At 36.5% G+C, this 17,003-nt stretch overlaps 1 protein-coding gene across 11 annotated transcripts in view; it reads right to left on the reverse strand.

Moving 5' to 3' along the window:
* Akap13 (A-kinase anchoring protein 13) overlaps nucleotides 1–17,003 on the reverse strand; it is a 358,212-nt gene that overhangs the window by 111,885 nt on the left and 229,324 nt on the right. Inside the window, exon 1 of one of the 11 annotated variants that reach the window (XM_047540462.1) lies at nucleotides 15,395–16,126. The exons of the other annotated variants lie outside the window; for them this stretch is intronic. Within the exon in view, the coding sequence (XP_047396418.1) occupies nucleotides 15,395–15,475 (81 nt within the window). The 5' untranslated portion in view covers nucleotides 15,476–16,126. Of the gene's footprint in view, nucleotides 1–15,394; nucleotides 16,127–17,003 lie in introns of those variants that run through there. 11 annotated transcript variants of the gene reach the window in all.

The raw sequence follows: 17,003 nt of genomic DNA on the forward strand, positions 1-17,003 counted from the left end.
CATCTTATAGAAGAAAAAGTAGGTCCAGAGCTTCAACATGTCGGCTTAGGACCAGACTTCCTCAACAGGACTCCCATAGCACAAGAAATAAAAGCAAGAATCAATAACTGGGATAGATTCAAACTAAAAAGCTTTCTCTCAGCAAAGGAAACTATCAGCAATGCGAAGAAAGAGCCTACAGAGTGGGAGAAAATCTTTGCCAATTATACTTCAGATAGAGCACTAATCTCCAGAATCTATAAAGATCTCAAAAAACTCGACACCAAGAATGCAAATAATCCAATTGACAAATGGGCTAAGGAAATGAATAGACACTTCACAGAAGAAGATCTACAAGGAATCAACAAATATATGAAAAAACGTTCAACATCTCTAGTAATAAGAGCAATGCAAATCAAAACCACCCTAAGATTCCATCTCACCCCAATTAGAATGGCGATTATTAAGAACACAAGCAACAACAGGTGTTGGCGAGAATGTGGGGAGAAAGGTACACTCATACATCGCTGGTGGGGCTGCAAACTAGTGCAGACACTCTGGAAAGCAGTGTGGAGACTCCTTAGAAAACTTGGAATGGAACCACTATTTGACCCAGCTATCCCACTCCTTGGCCTATACCCAAACGACTTAAAATCAGCATATTACTGAGATACAGCCACATCAATGTTCATAGCTGCTCAATTCACAATAGCCAGATTGTGGAACCAATCTAGATGTCCTTCAATTGATGAATGGATAAAGAAACTGTGGTATATATATATACAATGGAATATTACTCAGCCATAAAGAATGATCAAATTATGGCATATGCAGGCAAATGGATGAAATTGGAGAATATCATGCTACGTGAGATAAGTCAACCTCAAAAAACCAAAGGACGAATGATATCGCTAATAAGTGGATGATGACACATAATGGGGGGTGGGAGGGGTTAGTGTTAGGGTTAGAGTTAGGGTTAGGGAGGGGGGCAAGAATGAAGGAAGGAAGGACTGTATAGAGGGAAAAGAGGGGTGGGAGGGAAGGGAAAAAAATAACAGAATGAATCAAACAACATTACCCTATGTAAATTTATGATTACACAAATGGTATGCCTTTACGCCATGTACAAACAGAGAAACAACATGTATCCCATTTGTTTACAATAAAAAATAAATAAATAAGTAAAAAGAAAGCATATTAGTGATTAACAAGGACTGGATAGGGCAATTGAGTACAATGGGAGAGAAGGGATCTTTTGAACTTACAGATTCCTACATAATGGTGCAGTGATTATACAATTTAACATTTGCTTAAACACAAGCAAACCTAAATGAATTTTTAAAAAAAATTTCCTGTGCTAGGGATTGAATCCAGGGCCTTATCCATCTTCAACCAAGTGCTCTACCCCTGACCTACCTCCCCAACCCTGAACTGGTGAATTTTATTACAGGCAAATTATACCTTCTTTTTAAAAAGTGAAGTATAAAATATAAATTTTAGTCTTCACAACTCCGAAACACCTTAATATCATAACCCCTAATCTCATTAGAACTCACTCAGCTGTCATTGTAAATAATATGAACAGGATTACCCAAATTCTCATGTAACTGAGTATTTATCGTATTAAACATAGAAGCTATGATTCTATTTAATGGCCTGTAGGATATAGTATGTACACCCCTAGACTTTTGATCACTTCAGTGAGAAGACATGAAGCAGAAAGGGAACATTTTTTAGAATCATAAATAACTGACAACAGGAGAAAAGAATTAAATTACTTTCAAGTAACCAAAATGCAAACTTAGAACCATATGAAACAAAACATTTGCTAGTTTCAGCTATTTTACCACTACAGAAAAAAGAGGCAGCAAGGGCCAGAGGCCATAACTGTTTCATTTCCTAGTGTTATAAAATGATGCCAAAAATTTGAAAATGATTCTGAAAATTTTTAGCAGGTTCCTGGGGATTATACAAAATATCCTCCCCCAAATTTAAACTGGTTACACACAATAAAGAAGTTACCATAAATTCATTAACTTCACAAAACCCCACTCATATCTATCAAAGAAGTGAAACAACACATTTTCTTAAATAAAGAAGACACGGATTTTCTTTTTAAACTGCATCTCATTGGATGTGAGCCACGATTTGCTTACTGTGAAATTTCTGTGTTAACAGTAAAAATAAGGGTTCAAAATTATCACATTTCAATGGAGTATCATTTTGTGATGTTGGAATTTGGGGACAAAAGCTTTAAACCCCTTTTTAATTCCAGTGACAGGAAGGGGCTGCATGAACAGAGTCAACAAATTTAGTTACTAGAAACAACAAAACCTTACCAGTTCTTTAAACACAGGGTAAAGAATCTGGAAATGAAACACGCTGAATTATAGTATTGCTCCCTCCCTCCGTGCTTCCACAAACTTCAACAAATTTTGTCAGTCTACTTTTAGAAAACCTTACTAAAATTCTATACCTTAGAATGTTTCTTTCATCACCTTTTCAATACCAAACTTGTTATATTCTATGGCCAATGAGTAAACTGAACATATCCTTGCCTTAAATATCCAAGAGGTTAACAAGCTCTCTAAGCTTTTTCTGTCACTTAAGGCACTTGTATGTTACAAAAAGTGTTTCACATTTTGCAAATAATACATAACAAATACTACAAAAACAGAAATAACACAATTAAAATATAATCTCTTTAAGTGAATACACTCTGTAACAAGAACACAGTGTACGGAAACAATTTTCCATGGGTCTCTTGCAGTTTTGCACGTCTGATGAGCAAAGGCACCAATTCACTGTCCTTTTATTCTACACTATCTTTCTAAGAACGTGTGCATATCAAACAACCCTGGAAGATAAAGATACTCTTTCCTTCTGAAGTGAAGGGCAGGCTTGTTTATAGCCTTGCATGTTTCCATCAAGGCAAAGGCTTACTGCCCATTTTTAAATTTTGGCTACCCTCTCTACTGCCTTCATGAACCTTGGGAAGTAAAAGGAACCTACATGAAGACAATGTTCATGCTGTTTGCTGTGCAAAGAGTGACAAGGAGTAACTGGAGTCCCATGACTGCAGCCAGCAACCATGAAACTGTTAAGACCCAAGTTAACTTGTTTGTTTTTAAGTAAGGTAAAATCCCAGACCCATTACAGTTCTTGACAATTAAGTGTACATTAGGTAATGGTAAAAAAATTTAAACATAGTGGCAACCAAAAGTATGTTGATAAAAATCACAGCTCTGTGGTAAAAAAAAAAAAAAAAAAGCCCAATTCTATTTTCAGTTGAGTGGTTGTATTTGAATAATAGTTTCTCATACTTGCTTTCCTACTAATGTTCTATCTTATGTTTGTAAAATTTATTGTGTAATAATTTTAGGTTGAAGTCAGGAGTGGTGGTGCATGCCTGTAAACCCTGTGGCTTGGGAGGATGAGGCAGCCTCAGGATAGCCAAGTTCAAAAACAGACCTGGCAACCTGGCAAGGCTCTGAGCAATTTAGCAAAACCCTGGGGATGTGGTTCGGTGGTTAAGTGCCCCTGGGTTCAATTCCTGGTACGAAAACATAATACTAATTATATATTATATGTGTGTGTGTGTGTATGTGTATATATATATATATACATATATATTCTTATATATATATATATTCTTATTTTAAGTTGACAAAATAGTATAGGCTATGGAAGTAACTCCAGGTTTTATTTAGTTTCTCTTGCTTTTCTACTAGTGTTCTTTTTCTGTTCCAGGAGCCAATCTAGGAAGTCACACTGCATTTTTAATGTGAGTTTATGTAAGCATTTTAACACGTTTATTATGTTGTAAGTCACATAACTAAACGTATCCCTTTTAAAGTATAATTCAACAGTATTAGTATATTCAAAGTTGTGTAATCATCATTACTACCTAATTTTTTAACATTTTCATCTTGACGAAAAGAAACCTGTACACATTAGCAGTAAATGCCCCATCCCAACCCTTTCCCTTAGTCCTAGACAACCACAACCTATTTTCTGTCTCCACTGATTCACATGTAGTGGACATTTCATACAAATGGAATCATACATTATTTGGTCTATTATAACTGAGTTCTTTCACTTAGCAAAGTGTTTTTCAAGGCTCATCCAGGCTTTACTATGTATTAGTGCTTCCTTTTATTGCCAAATAATATTTCACCAAACAACATTCCCAGATTTTATTTATTTATTCATCAACTGGTGGACATTTGTGTTTTTTCACTTTTATGGTTGCTTTGAATAATAATGCTATGAACATCTGTATATAAGGTTTTGTGGGAAAAATTTGTTTTTATTTCTCTTGGGGGTAGACCTAGGAGGAAAAACTGCTGGGTTATGCATATAAGTTTAACATTTTGAGGAACTCCTGGATTGTTTTCCAAAACAGCTGCACCATTTGACAATTTCTCCACATCCTTACCAACATTTACTTTTGTTCTTATCTGTCTTTTTGATTGCAGTCATCACTACAGGTGTGACCCATATCTCTCCCTCAGTATGATTTTCTTTTAAAATGGAAAATATTTTCTGATGGGCACGGTAGCACACTCCTGTAATCCCAGCAACTCAGGAGACAGGAGGATCTCGAGTTCCAAGCCAGTTTCAGCAACTTAGCAAGGCCCTAAGCAACTCAGCAAGACCCTGTCCCTAAATAAAATACAAAAAAGGGCTGGGGATGTGGCTCAGTGGTTAAGAGACCCTGGGTTCAATTCCCAGTACCAAAACCAATTATTTGATTAAAAATGGGAAATATTTTCTAATCTATTGGTTACTTTCTAGGGAGGGAAAACATTATGAAGATGCTCATCATGCTCAGATTTGTTGCCTTCCTTCTTTCGGTGAGTCTTGGTGATTTGGGGAGCGTGTCCCTGTATGTGAACTATGTTGTATTTATAGCTTTCTCTTCTCAAGACATAATGCTTCTTGAGAACAGAATCCTATCTTTCATTCCATGGTTCTCCCCACTGAGTATTAAGTGTGTGGTTCATGGTGTAGGCGTAATGAGTAATCGTTAAATTTATTATCCTCGGTGATTTTGAAGAAAATTAAAAGTAAGGATTCAATAACTACTTACTGCATTTTTAATATTCATATTACATTGACTAAATCTGAGCCAGGTGCTATGGTGCACGCTTATAATTCTAGTTATTTGGGAGGCAGGAGGATTAAGTTTGGAGGTCATCCCAGCAACTTAGTAATGCCCTAAGCAATTGAGAGAGAGCCTGTATTAAAATAAACAATAAAGGATTGGGGATGTAGGTCAGTGGTAAAGCATTTCTGGGTTCAATTTCAGTACTCACCTGAGAGGGGGGGAGGGGAGGCAAAGTGTATTCGATAACATCTCCAGTAAAGATGTACTAGAAGACAATGTCACTGCTTAATTTAGATAAAAATATGTAGAAAAGAAAGTATATTTAAATGAAACTTAAGCCAGAGGTGGGGGCACAAACCTGTAATCCTGGCAGGTCAGGAGGCTAAGGCAGGAGAATCACAGTTTCAAAGCCAGCCTCAGCAACTTAGCAAGGCCTTGAACAACTCAGCAAAATCTATTTCTAAATAAAATACTAAAAAGGACTGGGGATGTGTCTCAGTAGTTGAGTGCCCCTGTGTTCAATCCCCAGTACTAAATAATAAACAAACAAACAAACAAACAAAATGAAACTTAACTAAAACGCAACTGTGGATTATCAATGTTTTAAATATCGAAATGCTATATTTCAAAACAAAGTTTTTATTTGTTTTGGGGTTGTCTATTACTAAGTAGCCTGTGTTTTTTATCACCAAAAGTTTATAAACAGTAACATGCTGAGAAGGCTTGCTGTTTCTAATTAGATGTCATCTAATTAAATATCAGATGATGCACATATTCAGTCAGTTCTCTTTTCTAAATGCAGGTTTAACTTATAAACATTTAAAAATAAAATCTATACTGAAAAAGAGTAAAATTTCAGGTAATTCAGGACTTCTGTACCAGAGAAAGACTGCAAAATCTAGCACAAGATGGCATCTTTGAAAATGAAATTATATTCTTATCACTCACCTTGTGCAAAAATCAACTCAAAAATGGAACCAAGACCTATGAATTAGACCAGAAACAAAGCAACTCCTAGAAGAAAATGTAGGGTAAACACTCCAACTTTCAAGTAGGCAATGATATTCTCAATAGGACTTCTTGATGTTTAGGAAATAATGCCAAGAGCTAATAAGTGGGATGGCATCAAATTAAAAAGCTTCTGCACAGCAAAGGAAACAATTAGGAAGGTGAAGAGAGAACCTACATAATGGGAGAAATCTTTGCTAGCAATTCTTCTGATTAATATCTAGAATATATAAAGAACTCAAAAAACTTTATACCAAAATCAAATAACCCACAATTAATAAATGGACAAATGAATTAAACACACTTCTCAAAAGAAGAAATACAAATTGCCCATATATGAAAAAATGTTTAACATCATTAACAATTAGGAAAGTGTAAACCAAAACTACACTGAGATTTCCTGTCATACTAGTCAGAATGGCAGTCAACAAAAATACAAGTAATAGTAAATGCTGGAGAGGTTGTGGGAAAAAAAGGAACACTTTTACACTGTTGGTGGGACTATAAATAAGTACAACCATTATGGAAATCAGCGTGAAAGTTCCTTAAAAGATTAGACATGGAACCACATGACCCACCTATACCACTCCTTGGTATTTACACTGAAGAATTAAAGTCATCATACTATAATGATACATGCCTACCCGTGTTTATAGCAGCACAATTCACAATAGCCAAACTACGGAACTAGCCTAAATGTCTATCAACAGATGAATGGATAAAGAAAATGTGGTATATATACAGAATGGAGTTTTATTCGATCATAAAGTAAAATGAAATTATGGCATTTGCAGGAAAATGGATGGAACTTGAAACCATTACATTAAGTATAATAAGTCAAACTCAGAAGGGTAAGGGTCATGTATTCTCTCTCATTCACAGAAGCTAGAGAGTTAAAAGGAAAAGAAAGATAGGAGTGGAGCTCATGGAAATCAAAGGGAGATCAAAGGGGCAAGGGGTGGAAGGCAGGATGGGGGAAGTGCTAGGGAATGATATTGACCAAATTATATTGTACTGTGTATTGAGTGAATGAATGAATATGTAACAACAAATCCCATGAATATGTACAACTATAATGCATCAATAAAAAATGTGAGAAAAAAAATGCATTCCTTAAAAAAAAAAAAAAAAAAAGAATGACTTCTTTCTTAAAACTATCAGCTACAAATTGGTACATCCATAGAATTAGCAGACAGCACTCTCAGAGAACTCACTTTAGACAAGAAACTGTATAGCAATGAGAGAAGTACAGCAATAGGTAAGATGGATAAACTTGATTTTTCACTACAATTTGTACAAAGGTTCCAGAATTTATAAGTCCGAAGATCCTTTTTCTTTTTTATACCAATCACATAAGGAAAAGAGTGAAAGGATCAGTATTGCACTTGGAAAATAATTCTAGAATTGTAGAGAAAAATATAGAATATTGGGGAGTAAGAAAGCGTTGGGTAGGAGATTTACTGAGGACTGAACTCAGGGGCACCTGAGCAACATTCCCAACTTTTAAACAATTTTTACTTTTATTCTGAAACAAGGTCTAAGTTGCTTGGGGCCTCATTAAGTTACTGAGGCTGACTTTGAACTTGTGATCTTTCTGCCTCAGTCTGCCAAGTTGCTGGGATTACAGGTGTGCACCACTGTGCTCTGCTCTAAGAAACCCTTTTTAAATGTAAAATGCCATGGGTTATACTGCCTCTAAAACCCAGGATAACAGATGTACGTATATATAAACATATAAATCTATGAATTATCAGGCTCAGTGGGATATCTTTACTAACAGTGGCCTGTAGCTTGGTAATTACAATTTAGAGGATGAAAGACAACAGATACAGAAATAACTGAAATTTAAAGAGGTAAGTAAGCTGCAAGCATAAAAACAAAAGTAGAAGCATACGATGCAGACCTTAAAAGTAGGCAATGTGATTGAGAAAGAGAGAGATGGCAACACAGGAAATTCCAGCCATGTGAACAAAAGTATGAGCAAAATGGTTAAGACACTCTAGGGCTGAACTTCATAGCTTTTTATATCATGAATTCCATCAAGAATCTAAGTAAAGCCATGGAACCCTTAATAAGGAACACACGTGTATGTCACAATCAGGGGTTCTGGTACCCATGATTATAATCCAGATTAGGGACCTTTGTTTTAGATGTTTTTCAGGAGCACACCCCAATGATGTCCAAAAGTCTAAATAAAGTAAAGAACAGGAGATATGGCTACAATAAAGCTAAATTTTATTCCCTACGAAGAGTATTAGTACCCACCAATCACATAAGGAAAAGAGTGAAAGGATCAGTATTGCACTTGGAAAATAATTCTATAATTGCAGAGAAAAATATAGAATATTGGGGAGTAAGAAAGTATCAGGAACACAAACACTGGTTAGGAGAAGTTTTAACTAGTGTAGTCTAGAAGTAGCGTGTAATTCAACTGGAGAGATGTCCTTTGGTGAACGAAAAAGATGCACATCAAAGAGCTAGTACAAATAGCAGAATCCAACAAGGTAAGAAATAAAGAGGGACCATAAGTCCACAATTGATAGAGGAAATCCAGAGGGAAAGAAGACAACAATACACTCTATTTGACTATGTTAAGTTTGAGATGTTAACCTGTCTTGCAAAAGGTTAAAAAATTTTAAGGAGACTTGAGAGAAGAGTGGATCTAGTTTCAGTTGTTCTTTCAAGTGAATAGGTTAAAAGAGTGTGCCAAGACAGAACACACAGAGAACACATATACAAGGTGGCAATCATGTTTGATAACACCTATTTGCAAATGGAAGTAGCTTAGAAGTCTTGTATTTGTTGGCTTCTTACATACACAAATGGCACAGAAGTGTGTATCAAGGAAATGACAATGAGATATCACTCCATATCCACTGTGTTAGTATTAAAAAAAAGAATGAAAACAACATGTAGGCAAGGATGTGCAGAAAGTGGAACCTTTGTGTATTACTAGTAGGAATATATAATGGTACATCCACTATGGAAAAACGTGGCAGTTCCTCAAAAACTTGAAATATACAATTGCTTTATGACTTAGCAATTCTACTTCTGGAATACAGCCCAAAGAACTGAAGGCAGGGATTCAAAGAGATATTTGTATCCCAATGCTTAGAGTGGCATTATTTGCATTAGCCAAACAATTAAAATGGCCCAAATGTTCACTGACAAGTGTATGAATAAACAAAATATAGTATATACTCAGAATATTTAGTCTTAAATAGGCTACAGTATAGATGAACCCTGAAGACACTGTATGAGTGAAATGAGATAGTAACAAAAGGACAGATATTGAACAATTCCAATCATATGAGCTACCTAGAGTAGTGCATATTAGAAGCAGAAAATAGAATGGTGGTTGCCAGGGACTAGAGGGTATAGAAATGCAGAGTTATTGTTTACAGGTACAGAGTTTTAATTTAGGAAGGTGTGAAAGTTTTGAAGATGTCTGATGGTGATGTTTATACCACAGGGTGAATATACTTAACACTGCTGAACCATTTTCCTAAAAATGGGCAAATTTATGTTATGTATATATTATCATGACTTTAAAAAGAGTGAGCAGCACTGAGAAATATACATACTTGTGTGAAGTGAAGTAGTCAGGAAGCTCACAAAGTCAGAGACAGAGTCAGTAATCTGAGCCAGATGCTACCAATCATGGTCAATGCCATTAACCAGAGGACAAACTCCATATTGCAGTAAGTGTGGAAAGAATGTCAAAACATGAATCAGCATTTTCAACCACATCCTGTTTAATAGCAATACCAAACATATTATATTCATGTGTGAAGAATACTGTGATTACTATTTAAGTAAGCGACTTAAAGAGAAATAAATTGGATTACAAAACATCTCCTCCTTCTGCCCTATTTCAGAATCACTGATGTGGCAGATAAATTTGTCCTAGTCTCAGTTCTATTCATCAATAACTCTACAGTTTCATTCTTACTCACACAACCAAGGCAACTTAAAGGACACACTGTGTCACTCCCTTAGAAACATTTTCTGAGGGCTTCCCATAGGCCAGATAAATGCCAAGACATAAGCACATATATGGTATGTATACAAATACATTTGAAACTTATACTATAGGAAATTAAAATTACCAACTATCTTTTTATTTTATGAATGCTTGTTCTCATGTCAGGATCTTTTCTAACATGTGACCTCTAAGAGAGTTTTACACTAATGAATATACTGATCCTTGTACTATCAACTCTCTTCTTATCCAATTCTGAGTGAGACTAGGCTTGGCAAAAGATTCTGTCAGCAGAATTAGGAAGCGGAAAAGGAAGAAACATCAGAGCTGGCACTGCTAACAATTTGGGTTTTAAGAGAAAAAAAAAAAAGAAAGTTATATGATGATGATGAGTGCCCCCTACTCCAAATTTTGCCCTTTGGAATCATGAGTTATGATTCCAAACTGACTGGCAACTGACTGAACAGGAAGAACAGAAGAAGAGTTAAAATAGCTGGAAATGTGGAAAACAGATTTTAAATATTAATTTATCTACATTATTTGAAAAGAGAGGTCAACAAAACACATTTTTGGCCCTGATCACAATTATGATTCTTTAGCTAAAAAACAAACTAAGTCACTGTTTTTCTTTGCCCACAGTACTGCCCTGACAAGCAGAACTTCCGAAGTTCTAGTGAGGTACAGTGTATAGGGAACATGAAACGATAAAAGTAACTTCAGAAGAAATGCCACACCTATCCGGGTAACTTTTTCATTCCTGCTATGGAAGGACCTCTTATAATGACCTAAACTACACCCATGATGTGTTCCCAACAGTCTGAAAATAGAGCAATACGTATTTTCAGAAGAGGGAAATGTCTTTTGTTTCTGGCAGTGATTCTGCTACTGTTTATATCTGAACATCCTAATAATACAGCTCATGGTTACACCCAGCCTTCCCAGCCACTGCTGGTACCTACTTCCTCTCCAACTGTCTCAAGAGATCCAGGCAAAGTTACAAGGCTGAACAAAAGGGAAGTAAAAACCCACCATCTGGATGGAAGTCAACACTTGAGACAAAGTCTTTTCAGGGGAATCAGACTACAACCAAGTATATATGTGTAGCTGCCTTCGACCCTTAGCCCCCTAATGTCCTTTTGTTTTGCTGCAAAGTGGAGACCAACTTTTAAAGGATATATATTTCTGTGGGAAATGAAGTTAGAGACAAACTATTCCTTCTGAGCTTTAGCTAATGAGATTGTGTTGCCTGCCCAAGTACCACAGATGGGGAGGGGATTATGCTCCTCTGCAAATATTTTCTTTTGATGTACACAACACTGTTGCAAATCTTTCAACCATCCAGGTAACACTCTGATTTACTAGTTACAAAACATGCTGTGGATAAATCATTAATAACATGAAGAACTGTTACTATTAGTAGTCAGTTTTTTCTAGGTACCCAAAGTTAGGAAATTAGGAAAACAGAAGTAGGCCTGGCTAACATCACTGTAAATTCTAGAGTAACAAATTTAGTCATGCATTGTTGACCTCCCTCCTTTCGGTATGCCAGTTTTTCAGTAAGTTTCTGAGTTTTGATGTCTTCCAAGAATGCTCATCAGGAGCTGAAATTTAGCTATGCAAAGCTCTCATCAGTCACTGATAGGTGAATCAGTTCTAGATTTTTGAAGGATGTCAAGAAAACTGGACATGTTGGTACTAAAGGGCCCATGCCAACTATTAAAATTCTTCCATATTTCTTTTTAGTTTATGATTCATAGTTATCAGTCACTTATAGAAGTCAAAAGTATGCATCAAGAAAGAGGAACCAAGGGACTGTCATGTATAAGGAAGAGGAATATATATGTGGTAACTGGACTGAGGGACAGAGGGGTAGATGACCATGGAACAGTATCTACTGAAGTTTTATTCCTTATAAAAATTTCTTGGAAAGGAGCAAAGACTATGGCAATGATGGTGGCCAATGATGATGCAACAGCAAGCTCATGTGAGCACGAAGACCAATGCACCCAGCTTCAGGGAAATCTCAGAAGAAAGCTGGATGCAGAAGAGCTTCCATGAAACTAACTATACAGAACTGACAAAGGAAGCAGATCACAATCCAGAGTAAGCCAAAGAAAGTATGAGTACATAACAAAGAATGAGGATTCTGAAGCTAATTAACAGTGAAGTATTAGGATGTCAATGGGAGGGGACAGAGTTGTAAATATGAAATACCAAAGTGAAAGCCTCACAATTTGAACCTTGTGATTCCTTGGCATATTTTTTCTGTGTTCATATGTTAAACTTATCAGTACATTAAACACAATCTATGTAAATGAGGCTCATGAATTCATACTTTAAAATCTTAAAATATTAATGTACTCAATCAACAAGTATTTACTGAGCTTTTAATATGAATTCAGAGATGTTCTGAGTGCTTAGGTATATTAATGAACAGATGAAAAATGACAAAGTCCTTTTTACAAAAAAGTAAATTTCTACATATAAGAGTGGAGTGAAAACATGAACATGATCACTTGTAAATTTAACTGGCACATGCTCCCAACATACTTATTTTTTAAACACTGACAGAAGACACTGAAATTCAAAATTATTCTGTAAAATTAATTGGAAACACTAATGAATGATAAGGAAGGAATATATTAATTATGGGGAAATCCTGCTAAATGTGACAAAATGAACTTAATTCTTGTCACGTTGTCTAAAAGTGTCATAAAAGGAATTCCCACAATAGGAGAGAAGTGATCAAGGTAAAACTCCTAAGACTTCTTCCAATATAAAAAAAGTCTATGATATAAAAATAAAACATATGTATATATAAATAAAAGTTGGTATACACACTTGTGTAGTAAAAGGAATTGCTCAACTCAAGATGCCTAGGTTAGCGAGAAAAAGCATGGACTTTGAAAACGTCTTATCTGGGGTTATATCCTTTCACTGATTATATATGAAAATTACTGGCTATCGAAATCTGATTTTGTGTATGTAAAATGAGACAAAGATTGGGAAAGTAAACATTCAATGTCTGTATCTCATATCCAGTTCCCTTCTTTGCAATGTGGACCACAAAACCATGTGATAGTGCCTAGACTACCATAACAGCACCCTGGGAAGTACAGTATCCTTGCTGTGGCTGTCAAGGCTCTGTTTTTCCAGGCCCACCTAGGGCTCTTCTCACACTGTTCACTACTTGTTTCTCAGCATGCTCCCGTCCATCATGATAGTTCTGTCAGTTCTTTTCTTCCTCAGCAACTCTATCTGCTATTGGTTCTTTCTAGTATAACTTCTCTTGACATAGTGGGTGTATTTTCATCCTCTGAAGATCAGCTTTTTAAATGTCAGCACCTTAGAAAGAAGGCCCTCTAGCTAACGACTGTTCTATCTAATTCTTCCTATTCATCCCAACACAGCACCCTACTCACTTCTGTCAAATCACTTAGAATGGTTTGTACTTTTTCCCCCCCTAATTTACTGTCTGTAAGTAGTAAGATGATAAATAATGTGCCCCCTGGATTTAGCACCATGTCTCCATGGAATAGGTACTTAACATTTTTTTTTTTTAAATATGTAGCTCTCAATGATGCCGTCTTATCTTCAAAGCAACTAACACCAAAAGTCTTCATATCATTTCAAACTGGAAGTGAGGTGTTTTCAGGACTCCTAGAGTTTACCTATTTGTAATAAATAACTTTCATTAAAAAAAAAATGACTATTTTCTTTGAAGTGCAATTTTCTCTACTGAGACTCTTTTATTTTGCAATGAAATATGGCACAAATAAAAGAATACAAACATTTATAATCTATAGCCTTGAAAAAAAATGTCTTTGCTAATCAAGTTCTTCATATGAAAATGAGGTAAAAGTCACTGCCTGGCAAATACGTACCTTGTGAAATACTGTATATGAAAGAACTTTATTAAAATATAAAATAGCCTCTCTGAGGTCACTGAGCTTATATTGATTCAGTTCCACTCATAAAGGCTGGCATTCTAAGCTAGACTAGAAAACTATATATTTTAGCATTATTTTGAATATACAATTCCCTTGTGACACACAGAAAGAGATTTTTCTTTCTTTCCCTTCTGCTCCAATAAAATCATAAAGCACTATGCAAATAAAGGTTCTAAAAATTAAACTCTCCTAAATACATATATGAGAACGAAACTTTTAAAACATGTGCTCTATCATAGGAAATCACATTTCAGAGAAATTAAAACATGGTATCTTGGAACAAGTTCAAAATAACAAGTTACCAATAAGCTATCAGCCTATGCTTCACAAGTCAAACTACCACCCCACCACCCAAAAATGATTATGCAGGGACACTGTCAACACTCCACCACAAATCACACCTCCTCTACCTGGTGCCTCTCCTAATAAGGTATTTCAATGGCTTCTGTGTCTAGCTTTCCAAATACATTCCTTGGTCATACTACTTTGTCTAAAATCACTCCCTCTCATTCACACTCTCACAAGTTCAGATACTGAGGTCCTTTGGGCATCTGTGAAGCAATTGGTTGGCTTCCAATTTCCCCTGCCTTTGCCAGAAAACCACTAAACTTTCAAAAAGTGCTCCTTGAGTTGTCCAACATTCCCAGGCTCCATCTTACCAGTTAGAGGAGTCCGTTACTAATTTTAGATTTAAGGATGCCTTCTGTGAGTAATTAGCTATCCAGAGTCTCCATTCCCATCCTGCTTAGACATTCACATAATGTTGAGAAGGCAAATACACCTATCAACAAGAATGAGAAGCTACATGTGAGAATCAGTCAAATCAAGCCAGAAGGGCAGCTTCACCACTTAATAAATAGATCAACTTAAGACACTTCTGAAAAAAATTAACGTGTCTATCTTTCCCCTAAAGAAATGAAAGCAAGACAGAAAAGACCTGAACAAACAACAGAAAGACAAAGAGACCAAGAGATGGAGGCAGAGTGAGAGAGACTGACAGAGAAAGAAACTTAGGAGGAATGACAGAGACAGAAGGAAAGACACATCCCTGGAAAGAGCAACTCGGAGGGTGAATTTCTCACTCAGTGATTTTCCATTGTACAAGGTTCTCCTAAACATAGGAACCCACTGTAAAGCAAGTAAACTTAACATTTCTAAAGTGTTTCAATGGCAATTTGTGAACACCCCTATTTCTGTTCAGACACTCCTTTAAGAATCTCAAACTCACCCTTCTAACTTCACCTGTTGGCACAGGCTTTCTTAGCATTCCTCCCAATGTGGAAAGTCCAGAGATACTACTACTGGACTAAAAGAGAGAAAATACCCTGGAAAGCTTCATAATGCATGAGGCATTGCCCCTCTTACCTTCAGCAACACCACATCTACAGTCCTGTCCACTTTGGAGATATCACACAGGCTGTAACGCCTCTTGTGTCGCTCATACATTTTTGCTCAGATGCAGAAGAACAAAACACAGGAAAGCAGGAAAGTATATCCACTGTTAACTGGGGGACCAGTATGCTCACACAAGTCCAAAGTTCCAAATTTCTCACGGTGGATGGGAGATCTCAGTTGTCCAGACACCTCTATATACTCTCAAAGGGTGGAAAATGAATTAAAAAGAAGCCAAGCAAAATCCAATTCCTTGAAATGAGTAAGAACTTTCTGGCAACCTCAGAGCTCTGAGATGATGAATTTATAATTCATGATATAAGCAATAAATGCCTCAAGATCCCAATTGTGCAGTTGTTGACTGAAAGAGAGGCACACACCATCTCCATCATGGGGAATAAGTCCGGTAGAAAAACTGAGAATGAACTGTCTGAGCATAACGGCTGACATACGTGGGGAAAAAAACCAAAAACAGGTAATAAAAATCCAGTATGCACTTTGCCAAAAAGAGAGAAAAAGAAAAAAAAGAAAAGGAACTCTATTTCAAAGGGATGACTTTGGAAAATTCATTAAATTGTTCTTCCTTAAAACAACAGAGACGAGAAAAACCAATTTTTCCTTACAGGGGGAAAAGCTAAGAGATATTCTTCAAAGCAGATGTTTTTCAAATCTTTAGAGTTTGTCTCTGATTCACCAAAGCAGTAGTAGGATTTTGCTCTTGATTTAAGATGAAAATAACTGAGGACAGCAGAGCAGAAGGGAAAAAAGAAGAAGGCTCCTCCTGCAATACCCCCTCCCTTCTTCCTCCCTCCAGCGCCAGCCCTTCCCTGCCTGTCTCCTCCCCTACTTTTTTTTTTTTTTAACTTCTCTCTCAAGAATGTCACTACTTGCCCTTTCAGCTCTGCACTCACAGCCTTGGAGGTTTGAAAATCTAATTGCAGTGGTGGGAACATGATTCATCCACAGACGAAGAGGAGAAAAACAAAGCTCCCTTTTCCAATCCACTTCCTTCTGTTCCTCCTTCTTACACCAACCCCTATGAAAATGGCTGTCAGGCACTGTAAGATTAGACTGGAGTTCTTTGACGTCAGGGTAGTATGCTAATAAAGGAAAGAAGGAGGGCTATCATCCTAAACACCACAAGCCTATACAACAGACTTATCTATTCCAGGAAGTACAGAAAATTCAAACTACCAAAGTATACACAGTACCTCCCTGCCAAATGCAAAGCAATGATTTAATATGAGAAAAAAATGTTAGCCAAATATTTCAGAGTTATGTCTCCAGGATCCAGAAGTGGCTTAAAAATGTCTGGTAAAGTTTAAAAATCAAAAAGTTAAGCTCTGAGGCAGAGACAGGATGATCCCAAGTTCAAGGCTAGCTTCACCAATTTGGTGAGACCCTGTCTTAGAACAAATGGGTTGGCAATGTAGCTCAGTGGTAAAACACCCATGGGTTCAATCTCCAGTCTGGGTTTAAAAAAAAAAAAAGAGTTAAGCTTTGGGTGGGTGTGTCAGGGAATGGATGACCCAGGGGCTTTAAAGAAAATTAAAGAGAAAAGGAATTGAGTGAATGGGTTTTG

This window comes from Sciurus carolinensis, chromosome 2, assembly GCF_902686445.1.
Source record: "Sciurus carolinensis chromosome 2, mSciCar1.2, whole genome shotgun sequence".
Lineage (NCBI taxonomy): Eukaryota > Metazoa > Chordata > Mammalia > Rodentia > Sciuridae > Sciurus > Sciurus carolinensis.